Source organism: Lepidochelys kempii, chromosome 5, assembly GCF_965140285.1.
Source record: "Lepidochelys kempii isolate rLepKem1 chromosome 5, rLepKem1.hap1, whole genome shotgun sequence".
Lineage (NCBI taxonomy): Eukaryota > Metazoa > Chordata > Testudines > Cheloniidae > Lepidochelys > Lepidochelys kempii.
This window is the reverse complement of record NC_136384.1, coordinates 29,069,985-29,093,898: the sequence shown is the minus strand read 5'-3', so window position 1 is coordinate 29,093,898 and position 23,914 is coordinate 29,069,985. Positions and strand designations below refer to the sequence as shown.

Sequence of the window (23,914 nt, the reverse complement as noted above, 5' to 3'; positions counted from 1 at the left end):
AACTCAAAACAGATTCCCAACACTTAGCTCATGTATGTTTTATACAGTTTGCATTGGCTCATATTCTTAGGTGCAGAGTTTTGAAAATGTGGTCCTTAACCGCCATATTTGGCACTAACTGGCACCAATGTTAGCAGCCTCAGCAAAGAGGCCAAAGACTGACTGGGTCATGGAAACTGAATTACCCTCTTACCTTTGGGAATGAATGCTTCTATCAAGCATTCATGCCTATTGCACAAGATGTACAGCAGCTTCCTGGGAAAAGGGGATCAAGACATCATGCTCTTAGGTCAGACTGTTTAAGGCAAGGTTGGTGTCTAGTAAAATTATCAGCCTCCATAATTTAAATAAAGGTGAGACACTTGACAATAAATGTATAACTGGTTGGATGACAAAATGAAGGTGCTGTGCTGGCATAGTTGCATCTGGCAGGGTATGCAATTCTGCATGAAGCATGAAAGAATTAATAGTGTGATGTAACCATCTTGTTTAAATCTGGCCTTAAATTTAGGTCTCCCAAACTGCATATAAATGAGTGTCCTGGGAATGGGGTTAAGATGGGACCAAGATTAGTTTATTCCTAATTGTCCTAGGATGCCATAGAGCCATAGAGCCCCTTTTGAGCTAGCCAAGTTCCCCTCTGCAGTTGTACTGGAGTCGCTAAAGCTGATGGTTCTTGAATATGGCAAGTCTTCTGGTACAGCTCTGGTTTTGTGGATAGAATGACAACCATAGGGCTGATAGTGGTTTCTGGATCAATTCAATGCAGCTTGGGTTTAGATTGGGATGAACTGAAGGTTACACCCTTCTCGGTGACTCTCCTTAGCTTTAGGAAGGAACATGTCTTTCCTGTCAGGGAGATGGTTGTTTCAGTTGTTTGCCCTATTAGGTAAATGGAGCCAAGGCACTTCTAAGGAGTTCTAGGTGAAAATACTGTTCTGCTGACTGTTCTATTCTATTGATGGCTTGGTAGGACTTTATAATGATCTTTTGTCCTTGTCTATCAGTATAGTGACCTTGAATGCACAGGTCACTCTGGTGTCCAGATGAGACGGATGTAGTGTGAGAGAGGGCAGCTAGCAGAAATAGCAGAAATCATACACTGTCACTTAGGGTATGTCTACACTACGGAATAAGGTCGAATTTATAGAAGTCGGTTTTTTAGAAATCGGTTTTATATATTCGAGTGTGTGTGTCCCCACAGAAAATGCTCTAAGTGCATTAAGTGCATTAACTCGGTGGAGCGCTTCCACAGTACCGAGGCTAGAGTCGACTTCCGGAGCATTGCACTGTGGGTAGCTATCCCACAGTTCCCGCAGTCTCCGCTGCCCATTGGAATTCTGGGTTGAGATCCCAATGCCTGATGGGGCTAAAACATTGTCGCGGGTGGTTCTGGGTACATATCGTCAGGCCCCCGTTCCCTCCCTCCCTCCGTGAAAGCAAGGGCAGACAATCGTTTCGCGCCTTTTTTCCTGAGTTACCTGTGCAGACGCCATACCACGGCAAGCATGGAGCCCGCTCAGGTAACCGTCACCCTGTGTCTCCTGGGTGCTGGCAGACGCGGTACGGCATTGCTACACAGTAGCAGCAACCCCTTGCCTTGTGGCAGCAGACGGTACAGTACGACTGGTAGCCGTCATCGTCATGCCCGAGGTGCGCCTGGCCACGTCGGCTGGGAGCGCCTGGGCAGACATGGGCGCAGGGACTAAATTTGGAGTGACTTGACCAGGTCATTCTCTTTAGTCCTGCAGTCAGTCCTATTGAACCGTCTTATGGTGAGCGGGCACGCGATACGGACTGCTAGCAGTCGTACTGTACCATCTTCTGCCGAGCAGCCATGAGATGTGGATGGCATGCAGTCCTTCTGCACCATCTGCTGCCAGCCAAAGATGTAAAAGATAGATGGAGTGGGTCAAAACAAGAAATAGACCAGATTTGTTTTGTACTCATTTGCTTCCCCCCCTCCCCTGTCTAGGGGACTCATTCTTCTAGGTCACACTGCAGTCACTCACAGAGAAGGTGCAGTGAGGTAAATCTAGCCATGTATCAATCAGAGGCCAGGCTAACCTTCTTGTTCCAATAAGGACAATAACTTAGGTGCACCATTTCTTATTGGAACCCTCCGTGAAGTCCTGCCTGAAATACTCCTTGATGTAAAGCCACCCCCTTTGTTGATTTTAGCTCCCTGAAGCCAACCCTGTAAGCCGTGTCCTCAGTCGCCCCTCCCGGCGTCAGAGCAACGGCAAACAATCGGGCATCTGAGAGTGCTGTCCAGAGCAGTCACAATGGAGCACTCTGATGGGGCTAAAACATTGTCGCGGGTGGTTCTGGGTACGTATCGTCAGGCCCCCGTTCCCTCCCTCCCTCCGTGAAAGCAAGGGCAGACAATCATTTCGCGCCTTTTTTCCTGAGTTACCTGTGCAGACGTCATACCACGGCAAGCACGGCAAGCATACCCACTCAGGTAACCGTCACCCTATGTCTCCTGGGTGCTGGCAGACGCGGTACGGCTTTGCTGCACAGTAGCAGCAACCCATTGCCTTCTGGCAGCAGACGGTGCAATACGACTGGTAGTCGTCCTCGTCGTGTCCGAGGTGCTCCTGGCCACGTCGGCTGGGAGTGCCTGGGCAGACATGGGCGCAGGGACTAAATTTGGAGTGACTTGACCAGGTCATTCTCTTTAGTCCTGCAGTCAGTCCTATTGAACCATCTTATGGTGAGTGGGCAGGCGATACGGACTGCTAGCAGTCGTACTGTACCATCTTCTGCCAGGCAGGCAAGAGATGAGGATGGCTAGCAGTCGTACTGTACCATCTTCTGCCGAGCAGCCATGAGATGTGGATGGCATGCAGTCCTTCTGCACCGTCCGCTGCCAGCCAAAGATGTAAAAGATAGATGGAGTGGGTCAAAACAAGAAATAGACCAGATTTGTTTTGTACTCATTTGCCTCCTCCCCTGTCTAGGGGACTCATTCCTCTAGGTCACACTGCAGTCACTCACAGAGAAGGTGCAGCAAGGTAAATCTAGCCATGTATCAATCAGAGGCCAGGCTAACCTCCTTGTTCCAATAAGAACGATAACTTAGGTGCACCATTTCTTATTGGAACCCTCCGTGAAGTCCTGCCTGAAATACTCCTTGATGTAAAGACACCCCCTTTGTTGATTTTAGCTCCCTGAAGCCAACCCTGTAAGCCGTGTCGTCAGTCGCCCCTCCCTCCGTCAGAGCAACGGCAGACAATCGTTCCGCGCCTTTTTTCTGTGCGTACGCCATACCAAGGCAAGCATGGAGGCCGCTCAGCTCACTTTGGCAATTAGGAGCACATTAAACACCACACGCATTATCCAGCAGTATATGCAGCACCAGAACCTGGCAAAGCGATACCGGGCGAGGAGGCGACGTCAGCGCGGTCCCGTGAGTGATCAGGACATGGACACAGATTTCTCTGAAAGCATGGGCCCTGCCAATGCATGCATCATGGTGCTAATGGGGCAGGTTCATGCTGTGGAACGCCGATTCTGGGCTCGGGAAACAAGCACAGACTGGTGGGACCGCATAGTGTTGCAGGTCTGGGACGATTCCCAGTGGCTGCGAAACTTTCGCATGCGTAAGGGCACTTTCATGGAACTTTGTGACTTGTTTTCCCCTGCCCTGAGGCGCATGAATACCAAGATGAGAACAGCCCTCACAGTTGAGAAGCGAGTGGCGATAGCCCTGTGGAAGCTTGCAATGCCAGACAGCTACCGGTCAGTTGGGAATCAATTTGGAGTGGGCAAATCTACTGTGGGGGCTGCTGTGATGCAAGTAGCCCACGCAATCAAAGATCTGCTGATATCAAGGGTAGTGACCCTGGGAAATGTGCAGGTCATAGTGGATGGCTTTGCTGCAATGGGATTCCCTAACTGTGATGGGGCTATAGACGGAACCCATATCCTTATCTTGGCACCGGAGCACCAAGCCGCCAAGTACATAAACCACAAGGGGTACTTTTCGATAGTGCTGCAAGCTCTGGTGGATCACAAGGGACGTTTCACCAACATCAACGTGGGATGGCCGGGAAAGGTGCATGATGCTCGCATCTTCAGGAACTCTGGTCTGTTTCAAAAGCTGCAGGAAGGGACTTTATTCCCAGACCAGAAAATAACTGTTGGGGATGTTGAAATGCCTATATGTATCCTTGGGGACCCAGCCTACCCCTTAATGCCATGGCTCATGAAGCTGTACACAGGCAGCCTGGACAGTCGTCAGGAGCTGTTCAACTACAGGCTGAGCAAGTGCAGAATGGTGGTAGAATGTGCATTTGGACGTTTAAAGGCGCGCTGGCGCAGTTTACTGACTTGGTTAGACCTCAGTGAAACCAATATTGCCACTGTTATTACTGCTTGCTGTGTGCTCCACAATATCTGTGAGAGTAAAGGGGAGACGTTTATGGCGGGGTGGGAGGTTGAGGCAAATCGCCTGGCTGCTGGTTACGCGCAGCCAGACACCAGGGCGGTTAGAAGAGCACAGGAGGGCGCGGTACGCATCAGAGAAGCTTTGAAAACCAGTTTCATGACTGGCCAGGGTACGGTGTGAAAGTTCTGTTTGTTTCTCCTTGATGAAGCCCCCCGCCCCTTGGTTCACTCTACTTCCCTGTAAGCTAACCACCCGCCCCTCCTCCCTTCAATCACCACTTGCAGAGACAATAAAGTCATTGTTGCTTCACATTCATGCATTCTTTATTCATTCATCACACAAATAGGGAGATGACTACCAAGGTAGCCCAGGAGGGGTGGTGGAGGAGGGAAGGAAAATGCCACACAGCACTTTAAGCACAGCACTTTAAAAGTTTACAACTTTAAAATTTATTGAATGACAGCCTTCTTTTTTTTGGGCAATCCTCTGTGGTGGAGTGGCTGGTTGGCCGGAGGCCCCCCCACCGCGTTCTTGGGCGTCTGGGTGTGGAGGCTATGGAACTTGGGGAGGAGGGCGGTTGGTTACAGAGGGGCTGCAGTGGCAGTCTGTGCTCCAGCTGCCTTTGCTGCAGCTCAACCATACACTGGAGCATACTGGTTTGGTCCTGCAGCAGCCTCAGCATTGAATCCTGCCTCCTCTCATCACGCTGCCACCACATTTGAGCTTCAGCCCTGTCTTTAGCCCGCCACTTACTCTCTTCAGCCCGCCACCTCTCCTCCCGGTCATTTTGTGCTTTCCTGCACTCTGACATTATTTGCCTCCACGCATTCGTCTGTGCTCTGTCAGTGTGGGAGGACAGCATGAGCTCGGAGAACATTTAATCGCGAGTGCGTTTTTTTTTTCTTTCTAAGCTTCACTAGCCTCTGGGAAGGAGAAGATCCTGTGATCATTGAAACACATGCAGCTGGTGGAGAAAAAAAAAGGGACAGCGGTATTTAAAAAGACACATTTTATAAAACAGTGGCTACACTCTTTCAGGGTAAACTTTGCTGTTAACATTACATACATAGCACAAGTGATTTTGTTACAAGGTCGCATTTTGCCTCCTCCCACCGCGTGACTACCCCCTCAACCTTCCCCCCTCCCTGTGGCTAACAGCGGGGAACATTTCTGTTTAGCCACAGGCAAACAGCCCAGCAGGAATGGGCTCCTCTGAGTGTCCCCTGAAGAAAAGCACTCTATTTCAACCAGGTGACCATGAATTATATCTCACTCTCCTGAGGATAACACAGAGAGATAAAGAACGGATGTTGTTTGAATGCCAGCAAACATACACTGCAATGCTTTGTTCTACAATGATTCCCGAGTACGTGTTACTGGCCTGGAGTGGTAAAGTGTCCTACCATGAAGGACGCAATAAGGCTGCCCTCCCCAGAAACCTTTTGCAAAGGCTTTAGGACTACATCTAGGAGAACCGCAAATGCCAGGGCAAAGTAATCCTTTCACATGCTTGCTTTTAAACCATGTATAGTATTTTAAAAGGTACACTCACCAGAGGTCCCTTCTCCGCCTGCTGGGTCCAGGAGGCAGCCTTGGGTGGGTTCGGGGGGTACTGGCTCCAGGTCTAGGGTGAGAAACAGTTCCTGGCTGTCGGGAAAACCGGTTTCTCCGCTTGCTTGCTGTGAGCTATCTACAACCTCCTCCTCATCATCATCTTCTTCGTCCCCAAAACCTGCTTCCATATTGCCTCCATCTCCATTGAAGGAGTCAAACAACACGGCTGGGGTAGTGGTGGCTGAACCCCCTAAAATGGCATGCAGCTCATCATAGAAGCGGCATGTTTGGGGCTCTGACCCAGAGCGGCTGTTCGCCTCTCTGGTTTTCTGGTAGGCTTGCCTCAGCTCCTTCAGTTTCACGCGGCACTGCTTCGGGTCCCTGTTATGGCCTCTGTCCTTCATGCCCTGGGAGATTTTCACAAAGGTTTTGGCATTTCGAAAACTGGAACGGAGTTCTGATAGCACGGATTCCTCTCCCCAAACAGCGATCAGATCCCGTACCTCCCGTTCGGTCCATGCTGGAGCTCTTTTGCGATTCTGGGACTCCATCATGGTCACCTGTGCTGATGAGCTCTGCATGGTCACCTGCAGCTTGCCACGCTGGCCAAACAGGAAATGAGATTCAAAAGTTCGCGGTTCTTTTCCTGTCTACCTGGCCAGTGCATCTGAGTTGAGAGTGCTGTCCAGAGCGGTCACAATGGAGCACTCTGGGATAGCTCCCGGAGGCCAACACCATCGAATTGTGTCCACAGTACCCCAAATTCGAGCCGGCAACGTCGATTTAAGCGCTAATCCACTTGTCAGGGGTGGAGTAAGGAAATCAATTTTAAGAGCCCTTTAAGTCGAAATAAAGGGCTTCATTGTGTGGACGGGTGCAGGTTTACATCGATTTAACGCTGCTAAATTCGACCTAAAGTCCTAGTGTAGACCAGGGCTCTAAGACCTTTTGAAATCATATTCTCTGGCTCTGCAGGAAGTAAGAAAGCATTTCATTATCTCCACTATAACATCCTCAACATACAGAAATGTGGAACTGTTCAATGTGGCAGACAGTTATGGAGCATGATGTTTTAATGACAAGTCTGTGGTTTCTAATGGGGTAGATAGAGTCTCTCCTAGGTTGCTTCATCCCTTTCTTTCTGAGAGGTCTGAGAGAGAGCTCCTGGGTGATTCCTCATCTGCCCGAAAGGCTCTCTCATGGGGAACCAAAACATTTCTCTCTGTCACTCTTCCTGTTCAATGTGAACATCAAGGTTAGGGCCTCATCCAACTCACAGTACAGTCAAAGGAAAGAGTCTTGTTGGTTCAACTTCACCTGAATTGGTTGCTGCAAGACTCATCTATCTCCCCCGGCTTTTGCTACGGAACAGATTGAATGACAGTGGATAGTCTGATGTGGGGGATTGTTATTAAAGTATATTTTGTGACATGGGGTTGTTTTGAATCGGTGGGTTGTAATTATCCTTAATTTGTACATTTAAATATCTGTGCAAGCACCTAGAGACTTGGATTGACACTTCTTAAAGAAATATGATTAAATAAAGGAAGAAATGTTATGACAAAATGTCCACGGCCACAATCCGGACATCTCTGTACTTAGGGCTGCCTGATATTTCTCATTATAAGACCCTGTTTTCAGTTGACCATAACTTTGCCAAACTTTAACCATTCAGGCTGAATTTTTTCATGCCAGGTGTCTGCTTCAGGCTGAATATTTTTTTAAAGTTTGGTAAAAATGGTTAGTCATTTCTGAGAATGCAATTAGGAAAAAATACATTGCTTTATCCATGTTAAAAAAATTCTTACAGTCATTTCACTGAGAAGCCCTAGCATCTCCATGCTGTGGAGCAGGAACCTAACATTTGGGAGAGAGGTGGTTTTTATATCATGAATATGCCTTTTGCTGTTCCTGTGAAAAAATACCGCTTGAATGCAGAGAGCACAAGAACCAGATCTGGAGTGGGAGTGGGGTGACAGAGGGAGTAAATTAGGACAAGGAACCAGGGGTGGGGTAAATGCTCCAGTGGCATAGCTTTGCCAGAGACAGAAGGAGTTCTTCCATCACTGTACTAAAGCCATCTCTCCGAGAGACGGTAGCTAGGTGAACGGAAGAATTCTGTAGACCTAGCAGTGTCTACACTGGGGCTTAGGTTTCCTTAATTGCATCGCACAGGGCGTGATATTTTTCACAGTCCTGAGCAGTGAAGTTAAGCTGACCTTACTTTGTAGCGTAGACCAGCCCTCGGACTGACCAAGCAGACACTGTGACACGGAGCTAAGGGGGGAAGGAAATAGGGATGGTGGACTTCAGCAAAGCTTTTGACCAGGCCGGCCCACAACATTTTGGAACCTGAGGCGGGGAGTTCAAATGACGCCCCCATACCCCCTCGCTTGGGCCAAAACTTTGAAAGGTCTCAATTCTGCCTTCTTTCTGTTCTATTCCTCTCATGCTACTGCTCTGTTACCTACCCCAATAAAGGAAAACTAACAACTTAAAATGCCTTCTTCAAAAATTTTAAGTAACACTTAACTTTCAAACGCCTGAACAGCAAATGTAACTTTTCTTGTCTGCATAGTAAACACTGGCATTTGTATCTGTTTGAATAATTAAAGTGGTGCTTTCCATGCCTTCTTGGTTGCAAAGATTTGAACTGCTTCCTGAAGGTCCACAGTCTGGGCCAGCTCATGCTCTATTGAGATGGTTGCAAGGCCAACTAGCCTCTCCTGTGTCATTGTGGAGCATAGATGTGTTTTTATTAACTTAAGCTTGGAGAAGCTATGTTCTCCACTGGCAACTGTTACAGGAAGTGTTAGAAGTATGCGCAGAGCAACAAAAGCATTTGGAAAGAGGGTGGTCATCTTACCTGTGCACATATATTCCTTTGGAGTTGATCCTGCTGAAATGTATCTTGAAAGGGTTTTCAGTTCATCACCTAAATCACTCACATCAATATTGCACATGTCATCATGTGTCAACACTGTCTCTAGTGCCCTGCATTGCTGGTGTAGGTCTTCTTCAGCTATAGTGAGGAGTTTTGGAATATCATACAACATCGCAGATATACTGCTGTGTTCCTTGAGCTGCATGAAACATTCTTCAACTGACTGTATTGCACAATCTAGTTAAAGAATTCAACTTTGAATTGTTGTTTGGTGTCTCTTATGGGATTATCCTGTGCCTCATAATCAAAATGTCTTCTTCGGTGACTATTGTATTCTTGAATGGATGGGAAAATAGCTTCAGTGTGAAGTTCCTCTGCCAATTTCTGTGCACTCTTCAGAATGTTTTGAAATCCCTCATCAGACTGGTAAGACTGTAGGTATGACTTTGCTTTGTCCAGTTGTTCCATTGCTCCAGATATATCAAGGTCAACACCTTGGAGTCTCTTGCTTACAACATTTATTTCAAATAGTATGTCATGCCACAACACTAAGCCACAAAAAAAATTTGAAGTTATGTATGTTTCTGGTGATTCCATTTCCCTCTGCCACTGTTCTCCCACAAACAGTTCCTGTCATAGCATTATCCTCCATAATGGCAACTGTGGCATCATCTGTCTTCCCAATTTGGTGTTTGATAGGCTTTGTCGCCTCCACTTGACTTTCCCATCATGTGGCATTCAGTGGTTTCAGTGTTAGAGAGGATGTTCCCAGATATTGCTTCAAAATTTGCCATCGATGAGTTGATGCAGAGAAAAATATATAGATGCTTTGAATTACATTCAAAAAATTCAGCAGCCTCACTAGAAGCTAATGCTGCATCACTCACCACCAAGTTCAATGAATGAGAACTGCATAGGGCACAAAAAGCTCGAGGGTTTAACTCTCAGATCCATGTCTGCACTCTGTTCTTTCCTGTCATGTTGGCACCATTATCGTAGCCCCTCATTTCTCATTTCAGCCTATTGTAATTCCCGTATCGTCCAGCTTTTTAAGAAGCACATTTGTCATACCAGCTCCTGTTGTATCATCAATGTCAATAAATTCTAGAAAATGCTCTCTGACAGTCACCATTGCAGGGACATTTTCACTAGGTTCTGTTGTTGTTACAAAACGCACCATTCAAGTCATTTGTTCCGTATGGCTGATGTCAGGTGTGCAGTCCAGAATAACAGAGCAATATCTTGCTGACTTCAGCTCTGCCACAATCTTCTGTTTGACTTTTGTTGCCAGTAACTGTATGATCTCGTTTTGAATTGTTTTTCCAAGGTAGTAGTGTGTGTACATTTCTTGGGTGGTGACTCTTCTTAGATGCTCCTGGAGTACAGCATCAAACTCAGCCATCAGCTCCACAATTTTAAGGAAGTTTCCATTGTTTGGCACATACAGCTGATCTGAAGTGCCACGCAGTGCTAGGTTTTGGGTAGCAAGCATTCTCACAATGGCAATGAGCCTTTGTTCCTGTAGAACCCAATGTGGCTGGAACATTAGATTGGAAGAGTTTGCAACAAAAACAGTACGCAGCATTCTGTGTTTTTGAGTACATAAGCCATGGCCTCTCCACTTTGTCACCCTTGGGGATTTCACGGCAGTAATGTGTTGGATGGAAACTTCTATTTTTATTGTCTTTGGGGAACATGAAGTTTTTCACTTGCTGTGGCCCATGCAGTACAAGGAAGTCCCTCAGGCTACTGCTCAAGTGGGTCCACAGTCCTGGATCATCTAGACTTAAGGAACTAAACTCAGCAGCAGCTGTTTCTTGCGCCTCCACCACACTCTTCTCTGATCTACACTTTTCTTCAGGAATGTGCATGGTTACATCCATTTGAGATGGAGATATGGATGCTGCAGTAGCTGCCAGGTCACCTGCACTCTGACTAACTGGAAAATCAGGCATTTCCTCACCACTCACATCCACACTGGGGCCGGAAGGCTCACCATGAACATTTGTGTCTGTGTATCTCAGGAGAGCTCCTTCCTGTTTAGATAGAAAAGCTTCCTTTGCTTTCTTTCTTTTTCTGAATGCTGCCCCAGAGGGGAGTTTTCTTCTTTCACTCATGACTGCAGTTCTGTGCCAGCTATAGTGGCTCTCAACACTCAATTGAAGGGGGCAAATAAGCAGGCTGGTAGCAGGGCCTGAGTGAGGGAAGATATCAGCATCTTAAGGGCCTAACTGGCTCCTACTACTTCAGTTGGCTGCCTGTTCTCCTCAAGTGGGTTCAGGGAAGCAGCAGGAAACAGGAAGCTCCCTGAGAAGCTGGTGTTAATCAGTCCAGGCTTCTGGGGGTGCTAGAGAGGTACGTAAGAGGCTCCTCCTCCTCTCTCTCCCTGCAGTTCCTGCTGCTTTCTGTTATTCCCTCTCACCTTTTCTCCTGCCTGCCTGTTATGACTCTTGTGCCCTCCTTCCTCCAGCACAGCACTCCACCATCTCTGTGCATCTAAAGCAGAGAGAATACATATGCACCAGCAGCAGACACAATTTTCTACACTCTGGGTCCTAGTGGCACCCCACTCCCCCCACAGTTTGGCACCTGAGCTGGCCGCCTCAGTTCGCCTCATGGTAAGGCCAGCCCTGCTTTTGACACAGTCCCATATAACATTCTGATAGGTAAGCTGGAGAAATGTGGGCTTGGCAGAATACATAACTGGTTAAACAACTGCAAACAATGAGTAACTTTTAGTGAAATGATGTCAGATTGGAGGAAAGTCTCAAGTGGGGTTCCACAGGGATGTGTACTGGGTTGGTGTTATTTAACATCTTTATTAATGACCTTGATGTAGGAATAGAGAGCACACTGATCAAATTTGCAGATGACACAAAGCTGGGGTGGGGGTGGGGGAGGGAGGGGTTGCCAACACTCTGGAGGATAGAGCTAAAATTCAAAGGTTTCTTGATAAATTGGAGACCTGGGTTATAGATGACAAAATGAAATTCAACAAAGACAAATGTAAGGTGCTGCACTTAGGGAAGAAAAAACAAATGCACAAATACAGAATGGGGGATAACTGGTTTGGCAGCAACATTGCTGAGAAGGATCTGGGAGTGGTGGTGGATCACAACCTCAACTTGAGTCAACAATGCGATGCTATTGCAAAAAAAGCAAATGCAATTTTAGGTTGCATTAACAGAGGCCAAGCATGCAAATCACGGGAGATGATAGTACCGCTCTACTCAGCACTGGTTAGGCCTCTGCTAGAATACTGTGTCCAATTTTGGTCACCAATGTATAGAAAGGATGTAGAGAAACTGGAAAGGATCCAGAAGTGAGTGACAAAGATGATCAAAGGGATGGAATGCAAGCCAGATAAATAAAGATTGAAGGAGCTGGGTATGTTTAGTCTGGAAAAGAGGAGATTAAGGGGGGATATGATAGCAGTCTTTAAATACTTGACAGGCTGCCATAAAAAAAGATAGGAAAAAATTGTTCTCTCTTGACACAGAGGGCAGGACAAACGGCAATGGGTTCAAACTACATCATAGCAGATTTAGATTAAATCTCAGGAAAAGCTTCCTAACTGTAAGAACAGTAGGACAAGGGAACAGACTGCCTAGGAAGGTCATGGAAGCTCCTTCACTGGAGGTTTTCAAAAGGAGGCTGGATGGTTTAGACACAACAAATCCTGTATCTTGGCAGAGGATTAGACTAGATGACCCTTGCCGTCCCTTCTAACCCAATGGTTCTATGATTCTATGACTGGGAGCCAGTGCGATGGGGGGAAGACTGAGATCAGATGAGGAGCTGGGCTAGAGACTGAGACTGGCTAGCAAGGATACTGGAAACCTGTGAAGGGGAGGGCTGAATGGGAGAGGGAATATAAGCCAGTAAGAAGGGGAAGACTTGGACAGGGAGGCAAGGGGGGAACTGGGCCTGGCTGAGAAAGGAATCCAGGGAAATGGAGTTGCGGGTGCTCAAAAGCTGTGAAAATCAGGCCTGTTACATTTAGATATCTAAATATGGATTTAGGAGTCTAACTCTGGGCATCCAAGTAGGAAAATTTTAACCATAATGACCAAAGACTGTCTGTGCAGGATGGTAGAATTAAAAAAACAACCCATAGTCCACAGCCAGGATGGTTGGGGGGCGGGGGTGTATCTGTATGAACAGGTGTGCATGGTGCTGTTTCTTTTTTCTTTTGCAGAATCGCAAATCTTTTCAGTTTGGTGTTTCCTGCAGTAATCCTGAGCTATGCAAATCTGAGACAGAAAGTACATTGTGGAAAAAGGAACATTTACAAGGCATGTTCCTTAAAGGAGAGTTTATTTCTGGGAAAAAGTAAATACTTCTATGAAATCAGTTACACATTAAATTATATATCCAAGTGGGTGTGTCTTCACAGCACAGTTAGGTTGAGTTACAACTTAACTCCCACCCATACACAAAAATCTCTAGTTTGAGATTTAAACTTGAGCTAGCTATTAGATGGCTAATCAAATCATGTTGATCCTCTGTGGGGATGCAACAACTCATTAGCAGCTAATTCAATCACTCTGCTAATCTAATCACACTCTGCTGCTAATCAAATCACTATGTATAACTCCAGTGTTGTTCTGAATTGTGGTTGCTTTAAGGCTGTACCTACAAAGTAGACTCTTGCTAGGGCTATGGGAGGAGCTCTCCCATCTGCATAGTTAATCCACTTCCCCAAGAGGTGGCAGTTAGGTCAATGAAAGAATTCTTCTGTCTATATAGCACTGTCTGCACCAGGGGTTAGGTCGGCTTCACTGTTGCTTAGGGGTGTGGATTTTTCACACCCCTGAGCAACATAGCTGGGTCAACCTGAATTTTTAGTGTACACCTGCCCTAACTTGAGCTAGGTTAGCATGAGTATAGTAACTTGAGTGTACTCACTGAAGTTGTGTCTACATTACCACTTATATCAGCAAAACTCATGTCGCTCAGGGGTGTGAAAAAACCGCCGCTCATTGAAGTGGTTTTATTATGTCGATGGGAGAGCTCTCTCCCATCAGTATAGCATGGCTACATGACTGATCTTACAATGGTGCAGCTGCATTGGTACAGCTGTAAGCTCGCTAGTGTAGACACGGCCTAACTCAAGGTAACTGTTGCAGTGAAGATGAGGCCACAAAGAAGTGATGAATTATTTATTGATTGTTGAAAAGTACTTGATTTGTTGTAGGTTAATTGATTTTTTTTAATGCAAATGCATGGCCAATGAAAAAGGAAATACTGTGATGTTCCTAGGTGTCTTCTTTGTACTTAGGAGCCTCTTCCAATGTGTAGAAAATGGAGTGTTTTATACCCGAATATGATGCAAACCATGACACCACACCTGTAGTGCTTTGAGAAATGTAGTTCAGTAGCTGAGTAGTAATTTTGTTGCAGGCATATTTATTTGTGACTGGGGACATTAAACAGAGGTTCTTAACTGCGATATATGGACCACTGGCGGTCCACATAGTTTTTGCTTGTGGTCTGAAGAGAACTAGCTGGTTATGGGTCGTGACTTTCCTCATTTCCAGCTGCTAAGATGCATTAAAAGAAGCTAAAAGTATATTAACTACTCTCATAATATTATTTATCCATGTGAGCAATTGCTAGAGTTCTAACAAGAATGGGAGGTGAAGTGGGGTCCAAGCAATCAGGAATGGAAGGAGAGATGTCCATAAGACATTCTCTCTACTCAGATGTCATCCACACTATAAAAACCTTTAAAGAACCCCTGCATTAAAAATATGAGTTCTATGAAACCTTATTTTCACTAAATTGTGGTAGATTTGGTTTCATTATATGTGAGTTAATTTTTTGTGCTGTTTTTGTGGAAGAGGAATATTTTAATGTTTGGGAGTGAAGGGATTATGGGTATCTTTTGTTACATATAGAAGAGAACTGAACATCCAGAACTGAACTGGGTCTCTCCCAATAAGATGTAGGAATGGCTGGAGGCAGAAATGTTTCCAATAGTCAGTTTTGCTGAAAGATTTTTTGCTTGTTTATTATGCATTTTATCAAGCAATCTCTTAAACTAAATACTTTTTCTTCTACCAATTTTCTTTTTTAATCATTTTAATCAAATAGAAGCTTTTTATACATTCACTGGTTTATGAATGAATGCCCCAGCTTCTCACATATGTATCATCTTTGTTTATGTTTTATTATAGTAATAGAGATTTAAGAATTAAGCACAACTAAAACTTCATAATATGAATTTCAATCAATTGACACAATTCACAGTTATTTAGTAGAGAGTCATCAAAGGGTTTCTTAGTAAATTGTAGGATAGGAAGGACTCAGCTAAATTACACTGTCCTCTAGTGGCAATCAATGTTGCTGTGCTCTACATTCTTACTAGAAATAATAAACTGTCTTGTGGTTAAAGGAGAGCAAATATATGGGATCAAATTTTCAGTACTGTGTCCACTAACCTTAGGTGCCTCATAATTTGAGTGCCATCTTGATACATTTTGGACCAGATTTTCAGAGGTGCCGTGAACCTGCATCTCCCAATGACTTCAGAGAGAGGCAGATGCCCACAACTCTGAAAATCAAGCTGGCACCCAGAAATTAAGGCACCCCAAATTAGTAAACATTGTTGAAAATTTTGCCTTGGGTTCTATTCCCAGCACTGCTACAGACTTCTTGTGTGATTGTAGGCAGCCACCTAGGTCACAATGTTCAAACTTCAATGGGAGCTGCAAGCACTTATGGCTTGAGGCATCTCAGTTTGGAAAAAAGCTTTTAGGTTCCTTGGCCTTGTAAAGAAACTTGGTACTACAAGCACCTGCTATGCTTGTAGGACATCTCAGGCCGGAAACTTTACTTGTGTAATCATCTTCTCCTGTGCAAAGTATTTTACATCCACTTTGTAACTCACTGTGCACAGGTATAAATGACTACACAGGGTGAAAGACAGTGGAATATCAGGTCCTTCAGATCCTCACCACAAAAGTTCTTGCAATAGTGCACCAATTTTTCTAGCACCAATGCAGTGGTAGTGTGGACTGGAAGTGCTGTAGCTGCAATGGTATAATTACTTCTTGAGTCTCTGGGCACGCCTACAAGGCTCCTTCCCATGCTGCTGTGACAACTCTGAACACTGAGCTGCTTGTCAAAACTCTCACTCGCTGTCTGCATGCAGGACTGAGAACAGCTGAGATAGTACTTGGTCAGTCTTAGATTTACCCATTCCCCACCTCCAATATTCCAACCTCCCATAGCACTAATTAAAGGCTCAAAGAGATACTGCAAAATACACCTTTATTAACATTTCTAAGCATGTTTCCAAACTGGGTATTTTTTGTTCTACAAGGGACTAAAATATGTTTTAAACATGTACATAGGCACACATTCCAATGTGCTTACTTTAGTGGCTAGTCTGTCCACTGCCACTGCAGCATCTCCTAAGCTCCTGAGATCAAAATAGAAAACAGGAAAGGGACATTAGTTAAAATATACATAGCAAGGTTTACATAAGGAAGATTGCCCAGATCCAGTTTGTATGCTGTAACATATATTCATGCTGTCTGAGTTGTTTGGATTTCCCATGGTCTCCTGGGTTCCTGGACTGTCTTCATCCCGATCCTGAAAGATGTCCTTACCAGACCAGGCCACAGAGAGAAAGCCACATGACTTTGTTATCTCCATTGGCACTGGCTAAATCCCAAACACTACCTGGATATCAACCTCTCTCTTCCCCTCCCCCCACCCCACATGTCCTTTTCCTTCCCTACCTTATTTCTTCTCTTTCCTATCCCTCTTCTTTTGCCTTTTGTCTAATAAGAGTCCAGCCTAGCTGGTCAACACTGAATATTTTACAACACTGCTGTAAGCTTGTGATCAGAAAAATGCAGCAAAAGCATTGCCCTAAACAGCCTGATGCTAGTAGCGTACAAGTTTACCAGCACTCAGAAGGTATGTCTACACTAGTGCAATTAAAAACCCATGCCTAGTCCAGGCCAGCTGACTCGGGTTTGCGCTAAGGGGCTGTTTAATTGCAGTGTAGATATTCAGGCTCAGACTGGAGCCCAGATTCTTAAGACCCTGAGTAGTGGGAGGATCCCAAGCTCAGGCTGCAGCCTGAGCTGGAATGTCTACACACAATTAAACATCCCCTTACGCATGAGCCCGAGTGAGTTGGTATAGGACAGCTGCAGGTGTCTATTTGCACAGTAGATACCCAAAGTGTCTAATATGACAATGTGCTGTGCCTGTATTTTTCCAGCAGTGAGACTGCAAGACTCAACACCAGAGACATTTTTTCTATCTTTGCTGTCCCTTTCTTTACCCTTTTTTATGTGTTTATGCTTGTTTTGTCCTTTAGGAAAGGGGATCAGACTTTATCAACAACAGCTCCAGCCCATCTCACCTAACTTCTTCTCTTTTCCCCAAAAAGACAATTACCATCTAAGAGACTCTCATATAAGGATCCTCCCTCCCCCTTTAAAGACTCTCTTAAGGCTAAAGGAAAAAAAGGATGTTAAAATAAAAGCGTTACATAATTCTTTACATTTCAAACACTTTGTTTTTCCTTCTTTTTTGTATTTTTAATACATGGTTAAAAATCCTTTTAACCATGTGTTTGCCATAGTATTAAGCAGCCTGAGATCTCTGTATACGAAACCCCAAACCCTGTTTAAAACTGTGTAATGTTGGACAGTTTCAGGGTCAAATGATCATCTCTGTGTCATATAGTCCATCTAAATAAATACAACACCTCCCACCTCCATAATCCAAGGAAGTGTTCAGGCGGCTGGTGGTTTACAGATTCTATACCAGCACTCTGTTTACCTCACCAGAGGGGATACTCCAATTGACCATTCAAGCAGCTTTAGTCCCTTTGCAGTACTGGAACAATGAAAAAGATTACTTCACTTGTAATTATGAAGTCTATTATGCCTATTATGATGCCTTACATTGTCAGACTCTTCCTGACCATAATCAAAGCACAGATGCCTTTGCTAGACTTATAAATAGGATTAAGAGTAGGGACATCCCTGACTTGTTCCATGGATTAAAATGTGTGGAAGAAATTATACTTGTGAATAACACTGCATATAATAATTAACTTTGTTAAATGTGTAAATCCAAGTCCATTTTATGTACTAGAAGGTTTAAGACTGTTTTGTGGAGTTGGGAGACTTTTCTTTATCAATTATAAGCAACTATTATCCCATATTTTCAGGATCTGTAGCACACTGCATTACTTTCTGAAAGAGAATGAGAGGTGGCCTTGTTGAGCATCAGTCCCAAATCTTGAGATGAATGAGATTATCACACATGTTATTCTGATGTCCAGCAATTCAGGAAGCTTTGTAGGTCAGAGTTGAGCAACAGTATAGGTCAGTAAGAAGACAGGTAAGTGGTGCTTACAAGGTTTGCAAAGTAGTGACATCTGAAGCTGTCTATAAATGGTAGATTACTTAAAAATAACCTAATGATTTTTGAGCGTTTGGGATTGGTGACACTGCATATTATTCTCCTGCATATGGTGACACTGCATATTATCCTCCCTTTCCCCTGTCCCCGCCCCCCACCAGGCCGGTGCCCCTGTGCTAAAGTTGCCAGTTCTGGTTGGATCTATTCTGGGAGGTTTCATCACATGACATAACAGTTTTAAGGCCTGAACTACTGGGAAAATCATTTACAATTACTACCCAGCAGTTTGCCCCAGTGGAAAATAAGGACCTGTGGATGCAGCAGATTCTTCCTAGGCAAGCAAAGAAGTTCAAGCCAGTCCCCTAGTCACTGTGAGAATTCCCCAGGGTTTTCCCCCTAGTTGCTCACACCACTACCTGGGGAATTAATCTGTAATTCCTGATGCTTCAAGACAACACTGGAGGGTTGGCAAACAACACCCCCCCTCCCGCCCCCGCAACGCAGCTGCTGTGGGCAACCGGACCTCCTCCCCCTGCCCCGTATTTCCCCTCTGCTCGGGCCCAGGCTCCCCATCTGTGTCACCCCATCTCCCGGGCCCTGGCTCCCCCGGTGTCACACCCTCTACCCTCCCCGAGGCTCTCCTGTCGTGTCATCCCTTCAGGCCCCGAGTCAGGTCACCCCAACTCCCGTCCCCGCTCCCCTCGAGCCCGGGCTCCCCCCGCGTCACTCCGTCTTCCATCCCGGCCCCGCCTCGGCCCAAGTTCCCGCCCTGCGTCAGCCGCTCACCGCGTCTCCCGTCCCCTTCCCTTCGGGCCCAGGCTCCCTTCGTGTCACTCCGCCTCCCGTCCCCCGCTGCCTTCGGGCCCAGGCTCTCCCCCCGTGTCACCCCTTGGCCCTTCCCCCAGGCGCCCGCCCCGTGACACCCCGTCTCCCTCTCCCCAGGCTCCCCCCCGAGCACTCGGCCCTCCGGTCCAGGCTCCCCGCCATGGCTCCCCGGGCCGGGCGGAGCGGTTTGGCCGCAGCACCCGGAAGTGGCGGGCGGGATATAGCGGAAGCGGTGGGCGGGCCCGGGTCTCTTTGGGGCTGGCGGCCGGAGGAAGATGGTGAGTGCCGGCACGGGGACGGGGAAAATCCGCTGCCATCCAGCGGGATTCGGGGCCTTGCGGGGCGCGGAGAGGCTGCCCGGGGGCCGGCGTGTCCGTACGCCACGGTGGAGCTGCGCGCCGGGGCTCTAGGCTGCCTCTGCGGTAAGGCCACGGCGGGCCCGCGCGGAGGCGCCGCTGCCGCCCCGGGAGCTGCCGCCGCCGGCCCCTGCTCCCTCTTGCCGCGCTCGGAGGCTGGAGGAGCTGGACACGCTCCCCCTGAGAGAGCTGGGGCCGCGGGGTCTTCCGTCTCCGGGTCCTCTCCGCGAGCATCTTCCCTCGCTGTCCCCCGCCGGGCTAGAACTCACGGGGCTCTGCGTGGAGCGAGGCCTTGTGCTGGCGAGGCGGCGTTACTGGAGCTCGGTATTGAAGGGTAAACCCCCTACCTGCCCCGTAAAGATCCGGTAAAAGCCTCCTGCGCGTTGGGGCTCAGTGGTGCAAGAAGGGGTTGTGGTAGCGCTTTAATAAGGGGAGCCAGGCAAACATTGGGGGACATGAGGTAGGGAGGGCAGCCGAGATCTGTGACTTGTCAAAACGATCCTGCCGAGTTGTCTTTTTGATGAAGACTATAAAAATGTATCATTGGCTTGTGCAGAACGAGCCTGCCTTGTTGGTGAATTGATGCTGTTCCCCCAGTTTACTCGCAATGAGAGATCACTTGAGGGGTTGAGAACAGAATTAGGAATCTGTAAAAATTTCTAAGCGGTTGTGTTATCTCATTTTTCTGTCATAAAGGTGGGATATACAGAAATGTAAGTAATTCCTGTTTAAGAAAGTGAGATGTGAGCTGTAAAACTTAGATATGTATGTTAGATGTGTTTCCACTTCTGCATTTGTGTGTACTTTTGGTTGTTTCATTAAAATGTCTGAGTGTGAGAGTTTCAGAAGACTTTACTTGGTTTTGAGGTATGTAGTTAAGTGCTAGCCAAAACTGTATATTTTTATTTAATACAGCTTTCTGACATGCAAATTTCTGAATTGTATTTCAGACTAAGGGAACATCATCATTCGGTAAGCGCCGCAATAAGACCCACACTTTGTGCCGTCGCTGCGGATCCAAGGCATACCATCTCCAGAAATCCACCTGTGGGAAATGTGGGTATCCTGCTAAGCGCAAGAGAAAGTGTAAGTATGGAACCTTCAAAAATTATCTGTGTAAACTTGTTCTTTGAATTAGTTTTTCATGAAGAAACTGTGTATACAATATCAGGATAGTCACTTGTGAAAGTGATGGTTCTGTCTAAGTGAATACAACCAAACCAGTGTGGTTTTTTTGTGATTTAATAGAAAAAATATAAGGAGTTCTGTGGTATTTTGCAATGCACCTTCTGTTTTCTTTATTTACATAGAGAAACTTCTGTGAGAAAATACACGTACAATGGGATGCTCTGCATATAGCTACACTTCTCCAATATACAGTGTATCCTGTAGAAACAACCATTGTTCGATGTACGCATATTTTAAAATAATATTTTAGTGGTATTACTGTTGTTCTGGTTTATTCCCACTGTAAAACAGGGATGGTGCTTGCCTATCTCATTTTATACACTTAATTGTGTAGGTGAAACAAAATAAATCTGTGTAAATTGCATTCTAGATAACTGGAGTGCCAAGGCTAAAAGGCGCAACACCACTGGTACTGGTCGTATGAGGCACCTGAAAAATGTCTACCGTCGATTCAGGTACAAGTTACACTATAACATGAGATCTTACACATACTTCAAATACCTTTTAAAAACCCATTATCTAAATGAATACTTATTGCCATTTTCTTTTGTAATTTATGCAGTACGTATGTAGTCTTAAATTTTTCAGTTTGTTGTAAACATCTTGTGATGGAAAAGGTATTTGATAATTCATATATTTAACCCAACATACCTTGGTAGCATTCTCCATTTGTTTAGACTTGTAGTTCTGAGTCCTAATGTAGGATCTGCAACTAACATGCCAAGTGAACTTACCTAAGTCACCAAAGGTTTAATGAATGTTTATAAATGCTTTGGAAAGCTCAGTTAATGGGGGCTACATAGGGCATAAAGTAACTATACCAGTGTTTTGTTGTTGTGGAGTGAAGAACCCAAGAGGAAAGGAGTTAGAGGGGTTTTACACAAGGATAATACAGTCTCTTTGGGATAATTCGGTGGGTTTTTTGGTTTGTTTGTTTGTTTTTGCACTTTTGTTTGCACTTTTTGAACTACTACATGTTTGGACTACATTTGTTCTAGCAGACTTTAAAGGAGTTTCACTTCATTACTAAAATGATCTCTTTTTAGAAGGTATGTCTTGTCCAGCACTTGTTTTTGAGCAGATTACTTCATGGTATTACTAGATCTGCTGATTCTGCCAGGCACTGATAAAGTGAGTTGAAGGCATTCTGCATGTCACAGAATTGGGCCAGTTGTCCACTTGAAAGAATACTTATTTTTTTATCTTCTGGGTGGTGGTAGTTGCATAGTAACTACCTGTAACTCAACAAATTCCTGAAGCAGAACTTCTTGTAACAGGTCCTTGAAAGATTTCAGAGTTTTTTACCCACATGTGGCATTACCAGCAGAATCCCAGGGTATGATTATGATCGTAGTGTTTTGTTTTAAATTGTGGAGGAAATCACATCATATAAAAGAGAAACAGAAATGTTTGATTTTGATTTCCATAACAGCAGCCCATGAATAGCTAACATATTTTTGTTAGCCTGTTCCTTTTGCAAGAAATGCCATGATTGCCAGTTGATGAGTTAGCAATTTGGTATAGACACTACAGTAATACTAATTCAGGAACATGAAACTTATACAACTGAGAGAGTTATGTTTGATAAGTTGAAATTGCATTCAAAATGAGAATTAATCATTTTAAAGTTGTGCCTTTCATGTTTCAACATAGAGTTCATATGTAGTCTAAAGCATCACTGCTCCATGAAGGTATAAAATAAAACTGAAACTTCCTTTAAAATGAACACTGATTTTGGTAGTGACATCTAGTGTTGCTCTTGAAAGTCCAAAAAAGATTTATAGCTAGAGTCAGTGTTAGCTCTTATTCTTTTGGCCAGCATAGTCCTTTCCTAACAGCAGCTGTCAGAAAAAAGTTGTAATAAATCACATAATGTCCTGCTTCCTACAACCTGCTACTGGATACATCTAAGGCCATGTCTGTGCTACCACTTAAGTTGCTCAGGGTGTGAAAAAACACCCGCTGAGAGACATAAGTTACACTGACAGAGCGCTGTCTATACCGGTGTTTATGTCAGCAGGAGAGCTTCTCCTGCTGACACAGCTAACATTGCTTGTGGAGGTGGTTTTATTATGTTGATAGGAGAGCTCTCTCCTGTCGGCATAGAGCAGCTACACAGTGATGTGCGGCTGTAAGATCACTTATGTAGACATGGCCCCAAGGCATTGGTTAGCTGTATTTAATTGCCTTATCTTGGTGAACTTTGCAGTGACTGTTCCCTTGTTTGTTCCCTAGCTGCTCTCACTTTGCTTCAGTTTTACTTCATTAGTAATTGGAGACTGAGGGATTTGTGTTTGGAGTAGCCTTACATCTAATCATACAGTACTTACTAAAGTGAAACTCCCCTTGGCTTCAAAAATCACTTGCTGGGAAAAGAAAAATAGAATTATTTCTACTGGAGTTTTACCTGAGTAAGCACTGCAGGATTGCATCCATTATGTTGAGACCTGTACTTCTGGGTAATATAACTTTTACTAGGAGTGAAATTTTAAATAGACGCACTGAAATGTTCATGAGCAGCTTGTCAATGATGTTTCTTTTTAAAAATGTCTGAACATATGAGTTCCATAGTGATTTTGACTTCTAACTGAGATAAGCTGAACCAAAAACATTCTCTGAAACTTTCTAATAAATACCACTTTATGGAGCCTGGAATATAAAATGCTTTCAAAAAATACTAACTCTGTTATTGTTTTTGTACGTACAGGAATGGATTCCGTGAAGGAACAACACCTAAGCCCAAGAGAGCTGCCGTTGCAGCATCCAGCTCATCTTAAGGACTCATCTGTTTGTTAAAATAAATGGTCTAATCCAGAAAAAAAATTGTCAGGTTTTTTTTACACATATTTTACTTTAGTGAAATGGTAAGGTATCTATATATGTGCGTGCGAGTGTGTGTAATAGATTCTGACAGAGTGTTGTGTTGAAGTTCATTAAACACATTCCTTTAAGTGATTTCTCATCTGATCATATTTCTATCTTTAAGAGCGTTCATCTAAATACTGTAATTGCTGAAGTTTTTTATGGGCAAAGTATATAAGTATTCTTTATACCAACACAACTTTTACGCTGAATAATTTCAAAACTCCCTTCTGCATAACAAGACTTCTACATATACATCGCTTATGGTTGATATAATTACTAATTTGTACACAATTCTAGATATGACTATAAATGCACATTTTTTTCCTTATTCTGCCTAAAAGAAAGCATTTCACTTACTAAGGAACTATAAATATTCTCATCCTAATAGAGTTGCTATATGCACTGGAGTGTACTTTAAGAATAACTTACGGCTTTATTTAGCTGATCGCTGTCATT

The 23,914-nt window shown here is 44.9% G+C and overlaps 2 protein-coding genes and 1 non-coding gene across 3 annotated transcripts; 2 read left to right on the top strand and 1 right to left on the bottom strand.

The window, feature by feature from the left end:
* Positions 1 to 4,715: 4,715 nt before the first annotated feature.
* Positions 4,716 to 19,042, bottom strand: LOC140911234 (uncharacterized). Its single transcript, XM_073343847.2, has 3 exons — positions 19,011 to 19,042; positions 5,946 to 6,916; positions 4,716 to 5,357 (listed from the first exon to the last, which is right to left on the bottom strand). The coding sequence occupies exons 2-3, from the start codon at positions 6,526 to 6,528 to the stop codon at positions 5,236 to 5,238; spliced, it is 705 nt and encodes a 234-aa protein (XP_073199948.1). The 5' UTR covers positions 6,529 to 6,916; positions 19,011 to 19,042; the 3' UTR covers positions 4,716 to 5,235.
* A 189-nt stretch (positions 19,043 to 19,231) lies between these two features.
* On the top strand, positions 19,232 to 23,416 carry RPL37 (ribosomal protein L37). Its single transcript, XM_073343848.1, has 4 exons — positions 19,232 to 19,327; positions 20,356 to 20,491; positions 20,964 to 21,048; positions 23,301 to 23,416. Exons 1-4 carry the CDS (start codon positions 19,325 to 19,327, stop codon positions 23,368 to 23,370), a joined length of 294 nt encoding a protein of 97 aa, XP_073199949.1. The 5' UTR covers positions 19,232 to 19,324; the 3' UTR covers positions 23,371 to 23,416.
* On the top strand, positions 23,112 to 23,192 carry LOC140912179 (small nucleolar RNA SNORD72). Its single transcript, XR_012159257.1, has one exon. It is a non-coding gene; the product is annotated as a small nucleolar RNA SNORD72 (small nucleolar RNA).
* Positions 23,417 to 23,914: the final 498 nt, after the last annotated feature.

What these genes read in the sequence shown, in the direction of transcription:
- LOC140911234 (XM_073343847.2), bottom strand. Translation starts at nt 6,528, where the DNA reads ATGCAGAGCTCATCAGCACAGGTGACCATGATGGAGTCCCAGAATCGC. An exon ending in AGGCGGAGAAGGGACCTCTG is followed by an intron (nt 5,358 to 5,945) that starts GTGAGTGTACCT and finishes TTTCTCCACCAG; the next exon opens with CTGCATGTGTTTCAATGATC.
- RPL37 (XM_073343848.1), top strand. An exon ending in TGCTAAGCGCAAGAGAAAGT is followed by an intron (nt 20,492 to 20,963) that starts GTAAGTATGGAA and finishes ATTGCATTCTAG; the next exon opens with ATAACTGGAGTGCCAAGGCT. An exon ending in AATGTCTACCGTCGATTCAG is followed by an intron (nt 21,049 to 23,300) that starts GTACAAGTTACA and finishes TTGTACGTACAG; the next exon opens with GAATGGATTCCGTGAAGGAA.